Source organism: Malaclemys terrapin, chromosome 6 (genome assembly GCF_027887155.1).
Source record: "Malaclemys terrapin pileata isolate rMalTer1 chromosome 6, rMalTer1.hap1, whole genome shotgun sequence".
NCBI classification, from domain to species: Eukaryota; Metazoa; Chordata; order Testudines; family Emydidae; genus Malaclemys; species Malaclemys terrapin.
This window is the reverse complement of record NC_071510.1, coordinates 98,814,845-98,830,176: the sequence shown is the minus strand read 5'-3', so window position 1 is coordinate 98,830,176 and position 15,332 is coordinate 98,814,845. Positions and strand designations below refer to the sequence as shown.

Below are 15,332 nucleotides of genomic sequence, written 5' to 3'. Positions count from 1 at the left end.
CTAACTCCCATTGAAATCAATGACAGGCAACCACTGTGATTTTCAAAAGCACCTATCTGCATCTTTAGGTGCCTTTGAAAATGTGATCCTTCAGGACTAATGAACAAGAATCTCTGCTGTAAGATGGGGTCTCATCAGTTTGAAACAACAGAGGAGAAAGACTTGGTTGTATTAATGAATCACAGGATGACTGATCCACCATGAAAAAGGCAAATGCGATCCTACGATTCATTGGGGAGGTGTGGCCCCAACTATTATTAACTGCTCCACATTGGTGAGAATTCACAAGGCATGCTGCATGACTACTCCATCACAAGGGTTCTGCTTTTGGAGAACTCCTGGCATTTTCCCACCTGAACTTGGCTGGAGAGGGAAGTCCTGCCCATAAGTGACACCCTAATCTTATCTGTTTTTGAAAGGAATCGACGAACTAAAAGTAGACTCAGACCCTCACAAACCCTGTTTTTCAATTTTCGCTGTGTTAATGTAGAGAGAGAGTCTTTTTTATTTTCTTTTTACTGTAGCAGCATTTGTTCTGTCCACTCAGAGTGAGTTAAAGGTCTGTAATGTTGCTTTGTGATTCCCAAGAATTTGGAATAGTCTGGGCTTCTTTTTATAGTCAGAATAGTTTAAATGAGTTTAATGTGCAAAGATACCAGGAGAATGATTGCTGCAAGCAGCCTTAGAGTTAAATCCCTACAGATCTTGCCAGCAAAAGGGACTCAAAATATTTAAGACCCAGAACTTGCAGAGTTCTGGACAGTGAGTAGAAGCAGAAAGGAATCGATATTTGAGGCTCTCCAGAATGAGGCATGCATACCTATTAATCTGATGGATCTATGATGCCAAAACCAAATTAACAATTAAGGAAACGCAAACGGTATCAATAAGAGTACCCCAGGGGTCGGTCCTGGGACTGGTTTTGTTCAACATCTTCAGTAATGATCTGGATGATGGGATGGATTGCACCCTCAGCAAGTTCACGGATGACACTAAGCTGGGGGAAGAGAGAGGTAGATATGCTGGAGGGTAGGGATAGGATCCAGAGTGACCTAGATAAATTGGAGGATTGGGTTAAAAGAAATCTGACGTGGTTCAACAAGGACAATGAAGTTAAGTCCATTAAGTCCATTAATGGCTATTAGCCACGATGGGTAAGGAATGGTGTCCCTAGACTCTGTTTGTCAGAGGGTGGAGATGGATGGCAGGAGAGAGATCACTTGATCATTACCTGGCATTGGCCACTGTCGGTAGACCGGATACTGGGCTAGATGGACCTTTGGTCTGACCCAGTACGGCTGTTCTTATGTTCTTATGACAAATACAGAGTCCTGCACTTAGGACAGAAGAATCCTATGCACTGCTACAGGTTGGGGACCAACTAGCTAAGCGGCAGTTCTGCAGAAAAGGACCTGGGGATTACAGTGGACAAGAAGCTGGATATGAGTCAACAGTGTGCCCTTGTTGCCAAGAAGGTTAACACATATTGGGCTGCATTAGTAGGAGCATTGCCAGCAGATCGAGGGAAGTGATTATTCCCCACTATTTGGCACTGGTGAGGCCACATCTGGAGTATTGCATCCAGTTTTGGGCCCCCCACTACAGAAAGGATGTGGACAAATTGGAGAGAGTCCAGCGGAGGGCAACGAAAATGATTAGGGGGCTGAGGCACATGACTTATGGGGAGCAGCTGAGGGAATTGGCCTTTAGTCTGCAGAAGAGAAGAGAGGAGGGATTTGATAGCAACCTTCAACTACCTGAAGGGGGGTTACAAAGAGGATGGAGCTCAGCTGTAGTGGGTAGGTCTAGGTTGGATATTTGGAAAAATTAATTCGCTAGGACAGTGGTGAAGCACTGGAATGGGTTACCTAGGGAGGTGTTGGAATCTCCGTCCTTAGATGTTTTTAAGGCCGGCTTGACAAAGCCCTGGCTGGGATGATTTAATTGGGGTTGGTCCTTCTTTGAGGAGGGGATTGGACTATAGATGATCTCCTGAGGTCTCTTCCAACCCTAATGATTCTATGAAACTATGACATTAATTTCAAAACTATTATCTAAGGTAAAATTTAAATGTTTTTGTGAAATAGGTGACGTATGTCAGGAACACATCATCTGAACAGGAAGAGGTAGTCGAAGCACTGAGAGAAGAGATAAGGATGATGAATCATCTGAACCATCCTAATATCATTCGAATGTTGGGTGCTACATGTGAGAAGAGCAACTATAATCTCTTTATAGAATGGATGGCAGGTAAACAGCATTCTGTACATAGCAAAAGGGTAACCAAACTTCTGGTAAAAAAGCAAATGCACATCTGTTCCTCTTCTAGGAAGAAAGTAATTCTCCATTTTCCAGGGTTTTCACTGTGTTAAATGAGTGTTACGATTTGTGTCTTTCCACACTAATATATTTTAATGAATGACTGCACTTTGCACATTTATTAGTATAGTTGTAGGCACCAGTAGCCAGCAGTATTTTAGGTTGAAAAACTGTACAACTCTTGTGTCTTCAAGTGATCATACTGGTATCTTTCCAAAACACTCACTTTTTTTTTACCTGAACTTTTCCATGTTTAAGGTGAATTTTATTTGGGAAGTTTGAGCAAAAATCCTTGCACCTGTTCCTGAATTACAGGAGTGCATGTGTAGGTGGGGAGGGATTTCTTGCTGTGAAAAAATTCTACCCACACTTTATGAATGGGGCTAAAGCAGATGACGTTTGTAAGTTAGTAGTGACGTAGTCCTTACTGAGAGACAACTATTCTGTTTTCGTTTTAGGGGAAAGAGTGGGTTTGATTTAATACAGTGGTTCTCAAACTTCACTGTGACCCTCTTCTAACAACAAAATTTACTACATGACCCCAGGAGAGGGGACCAAAGCCTGAGCTCACCCGAGCCCTGCCGGCCAGGAGTGGGGGGGAGTCTGAGCCCCCCTGCCCGGGGTAGAGAGGCCAAAGCTAAAGCCCTTGGGCTTCAGCTTCAGCCCTGTGTCCCAGCAATCTAATGCCAGCACTGGCAACCCCATTAAAATGGGGTCGTGCCCCACTTTGGGGCCCTGACTCACAGTTTGAGAACCGCTGATTTAACAAATATACATTTGAAAATTTCATACTAAGAATGTGCACTAGAAACTGTCTTGATGCTCACAGGTGAGCACTTCAACACGTGTGCCAAGCACATGTGCACAATTTAAGAGCACAGTTGTTAGTTCAAGAGACTTAAATTCTGTGGGCTGAATAGTTTCAGATTTTCTTTTTTTAATCTCCATGTACTCTCTCCTCCATCTCCCCACCCTCCAAAAACAAAATTAGACTGGGAAATTGCATGCAACAAAAGGTGTATTAAACCTTAAACACTGCACATCACATCTCAAAAAATCATGAGGTGACTATATCAAGGAAAGATCTGTTATTCAGCTGGGGAGAAGTTATGTGCTCCGGGGATGCAGACCTTAGTTTTAAAATATTTTATTCTCAACCACGTAGTATCAAATTCAGAGCAAATTATTTTTTAAAAAAAATCTTTGCTAGAGCTGCTTGGGATGCTCAACATTTTTATAAAACTATGTTTCAATCAGGAAAAATCAGGTAGAGTAACCCACTACCAGGCTGGAGAGGGCCCCAAAGACAGTTTAGGTTAAATTGAGTTTTCTAAAATAGGGGTTTACCAGTACAGTTCAGTAGAAACGTGTCTTGTAGTTATTCAAAATCCAAACACTTATGGAGTGGTATCTTTAATGACAAATAAGAGACCATGAAGGAGAGCATTGTATCTTCTTCAACAATTATGTATCCTGGTAGACTACTCAGTATTATCAGCCATCTAACATGCAAACCTCAAGTGGGTAGCACTGAATGTAATGGTGCAGAAAACACTTGCCTGAAACACCAGCAGAGTGGAAAAAAATGCAAGAGAAGAAGAGCACTCAAGTCAAAAAGTTTGATTTTATGGTATAGATAATGTCAGGAATGGTCCTCACATTTTACTGATGTCCAGGTAATATTATACTCCTGGGGGAATTCTGCGTCTAAAATTCTGAGCACAATATTTTAAAATTCTGCATATTTTTTGTTAAAATAACACAATATAATCATGCCCTTTTAAATTATTTTGGTAATTTATTTCAAAATATCTATCGGCAAGTGTATCTGTAACAATACAGACCAAAAAAAAAAAAAGATTCTGGTAATTTTTTTGGCAAATGAATTAGGCATATTAATACAGAACTTTGAATAATTCATTTAAATTACAATACACAACTGTATTTCCTGCACCCATCAGAAGCAATCATAGAATCATAGAATATCAGGGTTGGAAGGGACCTCAGGAGGTCACCTAGTCCAACCCCCTGCTCAAAGCAGGACCAATTCCCAACTAAATCATCGCAGCCAGGGCTTTGTCAAGCCGGGCCTTAAAAACCTCCAAGGAAGGAGACTCCACCACCTCCCTAGGTAACTAATATCCAACCTAGACCTCCCCCACTGCAACTTGAGACCATTGCTCCTTGTTCTGTCATCTGCCACCACTGAGAACAGCCGCCATCCATCCTCTTTGGAACCCCCCTTCGGGTAGTTGAAGGCTGCTATCAAATCCCCCCTCATTCTTCTCTTCTGGAGACTAAACAATCCGAGTTCCCTCAGCCTCTCCTCATAAGTCATGTGCTCCAGACCGCTAATCATTTTTGTTGCCCTCTGCTGGACTCTTTCCAATTTTTCCACATCCTTCTGGTAGTGTGGGACCCAAAACTGGACACAGTACTCCAGATAAGGCCTCACCAATGTCGAATAAAGGGGAATGATCACATTCCTCGATCTATTGGCAATGCCCCTACTTATACAGCCCAAAATGCCGTTAACCTTCTTGGCAACAAGAGCACACTGTTGACTCATATCCAGCTTCTCGTCCACTGTGACCCCTCGGTCCTTTTCTGTGGAACTGCTACCTAGCCATTCGGTCCCCAGTCTGTAGCAGTGCATGGGATTCTTCCCTCCTAAGTGCAGGACTCTGCACTTGTCCTTGTTGAACCTCATCAGGTTTTTTTTGGCCCAATCCTCTAATTTGTCTAGGTCCCTCTGTATCTGATCCCTACCCTCTAGTGTATCTACCACGCCTCCTAGTTTAGTGTCATCTGCAAACTTGCTGAGAGTGCAGTCCACACCATCTTCCAGATCATTAATAAAGATATTAAACAAAACCGGCCCCAAGACCGACCCTTGGGGCACTCAGCTTGAAACCAGCTGCCAACTAGACATGGAGCCATTGATCACTACCCGTTGAGCCCGACGATCTAGCCAGCTTTCTGTCCACCTTCCAGTCCATTCATCCAGCCCATACTTCTGTAATTTGCTGGCAAGAATACTGTGGGAGACCGTATCAAAAGCGTTGCTAAAGTCAAGGAATAACACATCCACTGCTTTCCCCTCATCCACAGAGCCAGTTATCTCATCATAGAAGGCAATTAGGTTAGTCAGGCACAACTTCCCGTTGGTGAATCCATGCTGACTTTTCCCGATCACTTTCCTCTCCTCTAAGTGTTTCATAATTGATTCCTTGAGGACCTGCTCCATGATTTTTCAATGGAATGAAATGCCAAGCAATGCAAAGGCTTGGGGGTGTCAGGGATAATGGAGGAGCTGCAGGAGAGGGAAGGAGCCTGGAGTGAACCTGGAGGTTTTTAGGATGTGGGTGGGGGAAATATGGAACAAGTGTTTTTTGGGGGGGTGTAAGAAGGGGGGAAACGGGGGAATTTTTTGCCACTGCGCACACAGAGAACTTTTCCCCACAGAAAATACATTCTGCCCCGAAAGTGCTGCAGTTCTACCTCTTGACCACCACAGGCCGTTGTGGCACCAGAACAGCCTGCTGCATTCATGCTGTTGTCTGTTCTGGCACCACAGTGGCCTCCGGTGGGCGAAAGGTAGAACTGCAACACTTCTGGGGCAGACTATTTTCTGCAGGAAAAAAATAAAATTCTGCGGGACACATGAATTCTGCACATGCACAGTGGCACAGAATTTCCCCAGGTGTAGTTGTTATCAAGAGTAGATAGAGGAACACGAGACATGCAAATATTGTCTTTAGAAAACAAAAATGAAAAACAATTTTGTTTTCATTTTTTCTGTTAAATTAAAAAAATGTAATTGCATATTAAATATTTAAATACAGATATATAAATGTAAGAAAAAGAGAAAATTAAGGTCCACTGAGGAACACTAAATAGGAGGCTTGTTTATGTTCTAACATCGCCATTTACAATAACAATATTTTAAAACTGTTGCTCTTCTTGAGAAACTTAGTACAGTAACAGAGGGTCCTGTGGCACCTTTAAGACTAACAGAAGTATTGGGAGCAAAAGCTTTCGTGGGTAAGAACCTCACTTCTTCAGATGCAAGTGAGGTTCTTACCCACGAAAGCTTATGCTCCCAATACTTCCGTTAGTCTTAAAGGTGCCACGGGACCTTCTGTTGCTTTTTACAGATTCAGACTAACACGGCTACCCCTCTGATACTTAGTACAGTAAATTGAATTAATATCTGTAGGTTACTTTCCATCAGCAACAGAACTCACTAACTTTTATAAGGCTTTTTTCAGTTTTTCTTTTTAAAGGGATATTTAAGGCAAATAGTTTTAAAATTTGTGCTGAGTTGCAGTTGGAAACTACACAGCTGTGCTCATGGTAGATTTCTTTGCTTATACAGTGCAGCACACATTTTTGAAAAATTGAGTCACTAGTGTCCAATAAAATCATAGAAAAAATTAGTCCAATTATGGCAGCTAAAGCTACCTACTGCTAATCATGCGTATAAATATTGGATAAAAAATATAAACAATTTATCTTCCAGGGGGATCAGTTGCTCATTTGTTAAGTAAATATGGAGCTTTCAAAGAATCAGTTGTTATTAACTACACAGAACAACTGCTGCGTGGCCTTTCTTACCTCCATGAGAATCAGATTATCCACAGGGATGTCAAAGGTAAGAACTCCTGATTGTGTTGTCTAATTATTAGAATTCAGACAGCTGCTTTGTTTGAGGGCAGTTATCTGTGTCTCACTCTTATTGGAGATGAGATCTATGCTTGATTTGCCTAGTTGTATTTAGGAACCTTGAAGCTACTAAACTGCATCCAAACGTTCATATAGTGCTTAGAGACATTTACCGCCTTACACTTTGGAGACAGTTGCTGATGCAAAAGGTTGATTTAGGGATGAGCAAATTGGTTCAGCTAACATAAGCAGATCAAACCAAACTCAAATCTTTTTGAAGGTTCAGAAATGTTCAGATAGCTTTTCTCCATTTTTCATTATTGGTCACCAGTTTGTTTTCTAGATATTTATTTGGCCCCGGGGCATCTTATTATTTGAGCTCTTGGTCTTCGCTTAAATTTGTAGATGTAAGGGATTCAGACGAATATCTAAATTTTTGGTCCTTATGATAAGGAAAACCGCCAAACCTATGGAATTTTGCTTACAACTAATGTTGATATAACTGTACAGTAAAGATCCAGTAGGAACACCCCGGTCTCTGATTTCAGGCTTACTTCTGGCAGTTTATATTCACACTTAAGATATGAGAACAAATTTCAAGGGAATGCTTTCTTTGGCCCCCTCTTTCTGGAGTTATTTTCAAGTGGATGTGAGCCACTTACATTCAGATAAAGGGATGTAAGGTTTATAGGAGATCTTATATAGGTACAGTAACTCCTCACTTAACGTTGTTTTGTTGTTACATTGCTGATCTATTGGGGAACAAGCTCGTTTAAAGTTGCAAAATGCTCCCTTATAACATCCTTTGGCAGCTGCCTGCTTTGTCCACTGTCTGCAGGAATCTCTGGAAGAGCAGCCCCTCCTTCTAGGGATTAGAACTGGGGGGGCTGGCAGACCCCCTATCAGCTCCCCTAAATTCCCTGTAAGGTATGTGGCTTGGCAGCTGCCCCCCACTGCTGCTTCTGCCCTGCCTTCTACCTTGGAGTTGCTCCCCAGAGTTTCCTGCTTGCTGGGGGAGGGTGGGGGAGAGGGGTGCTGATATCAGGATGTCCCCCTGCTCCTGCCCTCCCACCCCCATTCTGTACCCCATCTCTACAAAGGGGAGGAGAGGGACAAAAAGGAGGGAACTTGCTGGAAGCTGTTGCTTCCTGTCTGATCTGCTTAAAGGGGCAATGCACATCTCTCTCTCTCTCATGCATGCATGCATGCACCTCCCAGCACTTTGGAGAGACAGCATGTGCTGTCAGGAGGAGGGAGTGGTACGCTCCAGCTGGATAGCGTGGGATCATCATCAGGTTCAGTTTTTGCAGGGAAGTGTTTGCAGCTACTGCCCTGCACCTATTGTGTTTCCTCCCTCCTGCCTCAGTCCATGCTGCCTTGTAGAGTGTGATGCTACATTAACAACAGCGTATTAACCCTTGAGGGCTCAGCCAAGTGCTAGTTCATCATTTAGTAGCAAGGCATTCCCTGCGAAATATTCCACCCACTTACTCCACCACCTCAACCAAGCTTCACAGTCATTCATTGCTGTGTACAATATTAAACTGTTTGTTTAAAACTGTTTAAAACTTATACTGTATATGTATATAATGTCTTTTGTCCGGTGAAAAAAATTTCCCTGGAACCTAGCCCCCCCTATTTACATTAATTCTTATTGGGAAATTGAATTCACTTAACATCATTTAGCATAAAGTAGCATTTTTCAGGAACATAACTACAATGTTAAGTGAGGAGTTACTGTAGCTGTATAAGGCCTTCACTAAGTTCTAGTCACCACCATCTTCCAGGGCTGTACTCTGCTTCCTACTCTTACGTTTGCCCCACTTCTGAGGTTTCATGTTGCTTCTCAAAATCTTTTATCTCACATATTCTCACGCCACTGTGTGTAATGTTATCTAAGCATAATGGAGACCGATCAACCACTATTAGACAGTTCTGGGCAGTATTCCGTTCTTAGCTCCTCATCTCCTTGCTTTCATGGGTTTGTCAGACCCTTAGTACTTTTTTAATACAGATAAGCATCTCATCGTGTTTTTGACTGAGAGCCAACTAGCAGTGTTTTTGTTATGCTGTTGACAGGTGCCAATTTGCTAATTGACAGCACAGGTCATAGATTAAGAATTGCTGATTTTGGAGCTGCAGCCAGGTTGGCGTCAAAGGGAACTGGTGCTGGAGAGTTTCAGGGACAGTTGTTGGGAACTATTGCATTTATGGCACCAGAGGTAAGAAGCCACTTTGAAAAAATTTGGGGGGGGGATGTGTGGTAGAGCTTTGTGCAAATAATTAATTCAGCCAAATGGTAACCGAAAACTCTTTGAAACAGTATCCATAAGTGAAGCAGAGCTTCATATAACTTCATTGTCATAAAAAATTGGAATTATGTAAATATATCATGTTTTGTTGCTATCTTGGTGTTTTCCCTTACCAGATGGTTGTTCCGGTTACTCTGAGCTGGACCACATCTTGACATATTGTTCCTTCGTGCAAATAGCCCTGAGCATTCCTAATTACAGGACACTAATTTTTTGTTTGGCCGGGCCCTTTAATTGTTGTTGTTGTACTTCACACATAGATAAAACTTGTCAATATTTACACCCTTGTTAACTCACTTAACCCAAAATTATAATGAAAATGCACTTGATTTGGCTTCTGTGTGTATAAAATAATGCATGTGTAGTGTTAGTGGCATGGAATTAATTAGCTTACGCCCTGATGTATCTTTCTTTTGTAGGTACTGCGAGGCCAGCAATATGGTAGGAGCTGTGATGTATGGAGCGTTGGCTGTGCTATTATAGAAATGGCTTGTGCTAAACCACCTTGGAATGCTGAGAAGCACTCCAATCACCTAGCTTTGATATTTAAGGTGAGATACCTTGTTGTATTATAAATAAGTTCAGTGCTTGATTTCATGTACAGCAGTGTCGGTTTTAGGAAGAAATAAGTTACACGGTGAATAATAATAATTACAATGCTTCCTTTTTATATACAAATACTACACTAATGTAAATCTGCTACATTCTAGCTACAAATTATTTCCTCTGGGTTTTTTTTTTTGAAAAACGATTCACCCCCAAGAATAGCCTCTAGACAGGAGCACTATACTAAGATATGAATACACCCATAAGTTAGGGAAGCAAAGCAGGAGTGATGTGTGATGTCACTGACATAGATCTTTGTTTCCTATTTTCCTGTTTTATATCACTGTAGTACAAATTATAAAATTGGGTACATTAATATTTTATAACTTGGGGAAGAATATCCTTAACTAAAAATTGATATTTAGCATTCAGGGCTTCAGCCCCAGAGGGCTAGAATAAAATAGGCATCCTTTTGATGGACTGGCAATCTCAGAGCATTGGTAAAGGATATTAACCCTTTTCTCTAGATCACGTTTTTTTGGCAATCAGAATTCTTATTCAATTTTCAAAAAAAAACCTATAAAAATCTTAATAGAAATAATCTAGTTGAATAGCATGCATAAATGAAAGAATAAAATATGAGCCAGTACAACAGTAAACATGCACAGATTACAATTTACCGGGTTTCATTAGAATAAAATATTACCTCTGTTGTTCAAGGGCATACATGAATTGGTTGGTGGTCTCAGTCTAGTTAATGATAGCTATGGGTCTACATCACCACAACCATCATCCTAGTTAACCCTAATTGGCATTCATATAGAGAGGCTATGGATTGAATCAACAGAGTGAACTACACTTCAGACTTAGTGGTTCTGCTTCAAAGTTATGGTTGAAATGCACTGGCAAGGCACTGTGAGGGAGGGTATACTACAGATACCCAACCCACACCAGTTCCATAGGCTTCCTTGCATTATGCCAGTTAAACACAGATGAGTGGTGTGCCAGAATAATGCTTATACGGTATAAGCATGGCAGGAGAATTTCCCAGTTCATTGAGCTGATGGGTATGAAGGAGTCTTGTCCTAGAAACAGAATTATAAGAGGATGCAAGGAGAGAACTGAGACTAAGAGTAGCAGCAGAGGGCATGAATATTGGGAAAGCAGACATCACAGCTAACTGAGGTCAGGAAAGTCCCAAAGTGAGGTCAGGGCCAAAGCATTATTTTCCATAATGTAATCACTTGCGTAATCTGTAGAGAAACTGGTTTTGGAAATGAGGAGTTATTCAGTCATCCAGCATCTAGTGGAATAATGGAGTAAAAAAAAAAAATCAAAACTGTTGATAACTTCTAAAAACATTTTTATTTCTGTCTGTAGATTGCTAGCGCAACTACTGCACCGTCAATCCCCTCACATCTGTCTCCTGGTTTAAGAGATGTGACCCTTCGGTGTTTAGAACTTCAACCTCAGGACAGACCCCCATCACGGGAACTGCTGAAACACCCAGTCTTCCGTACTACATGGTAGCTAATTATGTAAAAATTATGATTTACTGAAGATGCTACTGAATATGGAACAATGCCCATCTCGCAGTGCTGTTTAGCACCGCAGCATGTATTATTCTACTGGTCTTAATTATACATCAAGGATTTAAGGCCAGTGGAGGATCCTTACCTAAGTATGTGATTGACAAATCGAGATCTTTACCTAAGCTCAGTATGCAACCTTTCACAACTTGTGAAGAAATATGTGAACTGTGCCTTTTCAAAGATCTGGCTCTAGGTGAACAAGCAAACATTTTTCTTTAAATCTGCATGATTGTTTAGCAGATAAGATTTATTTTCTTTTGGAGCACTTTTTCAGCAATATTAGCAGCTGAGGGGCTCAGGATCTATTTTAATGTTGCAATCACTGTTCCGTTTCACATTGTGGTCATAAGCAGAGGGTTCTGCAATTCCATTCAGTTTTTCATCACTGACTAAAAAGGAAATTCTGTATATGTTCCTTTTATTTCACAAAGTATGTTCTCTTAGTGGAGTAATAAATACAAACATGGATGAATACTTTTAAAACCATATTCTGCCGTCATTAAAAATGTGACAAGGCAGCTGTGATTCACTGTGCATTTACTGCTGGCCCTGTAATTTCCTTTTTGAAGTTATGGTTCTATACTTTCATTTTATTTTACATTCAGGGAAAGGTGATCTTTAAAACAATCAATCTTCAGAACTAGATGTCACTGAATATCTTGCTGATTGAAGAATACAGGTTTATTTGAAATCTGAAAAAAAAAACTGATAGTTTCAGGCTCTCATAGTGCAGGTATTTTTTTTTAAAAAGGAAGATTTCTGTGCATAAAAACAACTTGTAACCCCAGATCATGTTAAATGTTAGGTTTTGAGCCTATTTTCGTGTAACAATTTCTTTTGGTAAACTGTGTAGACAAGTTTCATGTCAAGAGCCCTGCCCATAGCTCCCATTAAAGTCTGTGGGAGTTTTTGCCTTTGACCTAAGTGGGAGTAGGACCAGGGTCTGGATTCAAGTCTCTCAGGCTACGTCCTCACTACGGGGGCGGGGAGTCAATTTAAGATATGCAAATTCAGCTACGCGAATAGCGTAGCTGAATTCGACGTATCCGAGCCGACTTACCCCGCTGTGAGGACAGCGGCAAATCAACCTCCTCGGCTCCCCCGTCGACAGTGCTTACTCCTACCTGCGCTGGTGGAGTACAAGTGTCGATTCGGGGATCGATTGTCGCGTCCCAACGAGGGGTGATAATTCAATCCTCGAGAGATCGATTTCTACCCGCCGATTCAGGCGGGTAGTGAAGACGTAGCCTTCCTGTGTAACAAAACTGTATTCATGTTCACCACTGATATTAAGTTTTAGCTGCTGTTTTCCTTCTGCTATACATCATCTATTTACAGTAGCAACTGATTATGTAATTTGAAAATCTGTTAAAAATATGACCTTACCCTAATAAAAAAGTCTTGATTTTAACAAGAAATGAACTTGGACTTGAAAAGCAAGTTAAGACAAAAGTTGATGTAAAGCTTCACCTGTAGTACAAAACTTTGAGTTTTTTAAACAGGCGTTTTCTTTTTTTAAAACCGTCTTTTAATGGTTTTAAAGGCAGGTTTTTAGATTCTGATGCATGTAATTCTGAAGGAAAATGGCAGCTGTTCTTTTGCTTTTTAATGGGGGGGGTCTTTTTAAATCAAGTACTGATTGTGTTTAATCCTTTTTTTTTTTTTTTTTTAATAACTGTTCATGTTTTAACTCTTCAGAAGCCAGTTGAATTGCTGGACTGAAATCAAATTGGTTATTTTCAAAGACTCAGGACAAACTAAATAAGCTACAGTACATTAAAAATGTACACAAAACATAAATTGGAAGTAAAACAAGTTTAAGATAAGTTTACAGGAATGATAGTGCTCATGCTAATAAAACAGTTTCATTAGACATGAATGTGTATTTCTTTTTGAAATTTTACATTCCTTTGTTTTGGAAAATTGGCAAACTTTGAAGAGTTAAAAAAAAATACCGAAATGTGAAGTTTGGTAGCTCTAACTGTATTGTACTTGACTTTTCTTTCATTTTTTTTTTTTTTTTTAACTGCTTAAAATTCTTATTTCCAAGTCTTTCTTATGTGCAAGCTTTAAAGGATGCACTCTTGCCAATTCATGTACTGGAAGATCGGTTGTCAGATTTGTACTTTTTCTGGCAGAAATGTAAACTGTATACACTGATGAACCTCAGCTAATCAGTATTACTTTGTAGATCACCATGCCTACCACATTTCAAACTCAGACTGCCTCTAGATGTCCAAATGCATATTGTTTGAGTTTGTTTGCATTTCCCTCGGCTTGCTGGTAATTGTGGTGTTTTTAAAATGCAGATGTGATGTAATATTCTTATTTTCTTTGGATCAAAGCTGGACTGAAAATCGTATTGTGTAATTATTTTTGTGTTCTTAATGTTATTTGGTACTTAAGTTGTAAATAACGTCTACTGCTGTTTATTCCAATTTCTACTACCTCAGGTGTCCTATAGATTTTCTTCTACCAAAGTTCACTTTCACAATGAAATTATATTTGCTATGTGACTGATTCCTAAGACTTCCAGGGCTTAAGGGCTAACTTCTATTAGCACCTTACTGTGCAAGCAAATTTTACAGAAATCTCTGGGTTAAGAAAATTTGGCTTCGTTGTATCCTTTGTTATTTTAAATATATCAAGATATTTTAATTAAAAGTTTTTACCCCGTTGAACCAATTTTATAGTATAATTTGTACCTATTTTGGTGTTTTTGTCTTTATAGTAAATAAAAGATTTTGAACAAATGTTGTTGCTCTTTGATTCAAAACAGCTGCATTATGAGAAACACTTCTGGCACATTTTCATTGTTTATACGCAGATGTATACAGCACCTGCTGCCGCTGTGAGGCAAACAGAGACTTCAGACTCCTCAGGAAAGGATCTTATACTTTCCTCAGCTATTTGACAAAGAATTGAACAGTCCAGCTAATCAGCATCACTTTTTTTTATCTTTTTTTACTTCTCACCTTTCCATGACTCTGTTAACTTTTTATATTTTCAAAAATATCCAAACATAGGAAGCTTTTCAATCTGATTCAATGACTATGCCTGTCATTTAAAAAAAAAAAATCATTGAAATACTGCTCTGCTCATCATGACCCTCATCCAAAAAAGCACTTGCCATGTGTTTGTCTGTCTTTGTTCAGCAGAGTTACTTACGGTGATGTCATATGCATAGGTTTAAGTGCTTTGATGAATCAAGGCCTATATTATGGGTTTTATACTGGGAAATATTTAGATTCTTCCATTATTTCTTTCCCTTTTCCTTTGTTTTTTGTTTTTTAAATATAAAATCACTCTCCTAAATTTGAGCTACTATTTTACATACTGGTACATGTAAACAGAGTGGCAGTAATTCTTTAAAAAGTGCTTGTGAGAGTTTGTATTACTACAAAAAATAAACCTCTTTGTCAAATCAGGTGAGTAGAAATTAGTAAATCAGTTCTGGGCTATTATGGTATGTCTCTAGTGAAAGAAAAATTAATCAGCTCTGCTTGCTAGAGCTACAATAAAATTTTTTGTTTCTGCATTAAAGTAGTAATCATGTCAAACTTCTCTTCATACTCAAATCATCTGAAAATATGTATCCTTAAGGCTTGTTCTAGGGTCCCGCGGGCAGGATGTGGTTTGTCCAATTAATCATGTCAAGCCAGGCCTACGCTCATGATAAAAAGGTCCTCATTGGTTATAATTTAGCAAACAATTATTTTAATTACATTTTTTTTATGAAAACAACAAAGAGTCTGGTGGCACCTTAAAGACTAACAGATTTATTTGGGCATAAGCTTTCGTGAGTAAAAACCTCACTTCTTCGGATTTTTTTTATGCTCACTGGATATCAGTTCTTGGTATCAGAGCTCCATGGAAGAACACAGCTCTCAAATCGTTT

General features: G+C 39.9%; 1 protein-coding gene across 2 annotated transcripts in view; it reads left to right on the top strand.

Annotated features, from left to right (window-relative positions):
• MAP3K1 (mitogen-activated protein kinase kinase kinase 1) overlaps positions 1-14,187 on the top strand; it is a 109,265-nt gene extending 95,078 nt beyond the window's left edge. For both annotated transcript variants that reach the window (XM_054032019.1, XM_054032018.1), the window contains 5 exons: positions 2,088-2,250; positions 6,842-6,973; positions 9,064-9,206; positions 9,716-9,847; positions 11,223-14,187. In XM_054032019.1, the coding sequence (XP_053887994.1) occupies positions 2,088-2,250; positions 6,842-6,973; positions 9,064-9,206; positions 9,716-9,847; positions 11,223-11,372 (720 nt within the window). In that variant the 3' untranslated portion in view covers positions 11,373-14,187. The remainder of the gene's footprint in view (positions 1-2,087; positions 2,251-6,841; positions 6,974-9,063; positions 9,207-9,715; positions 9,848-11,222) is intronic.
• The last annotated feature ends 1,145 nt before the right edge of the window (positions 14,188-15,332 follow it).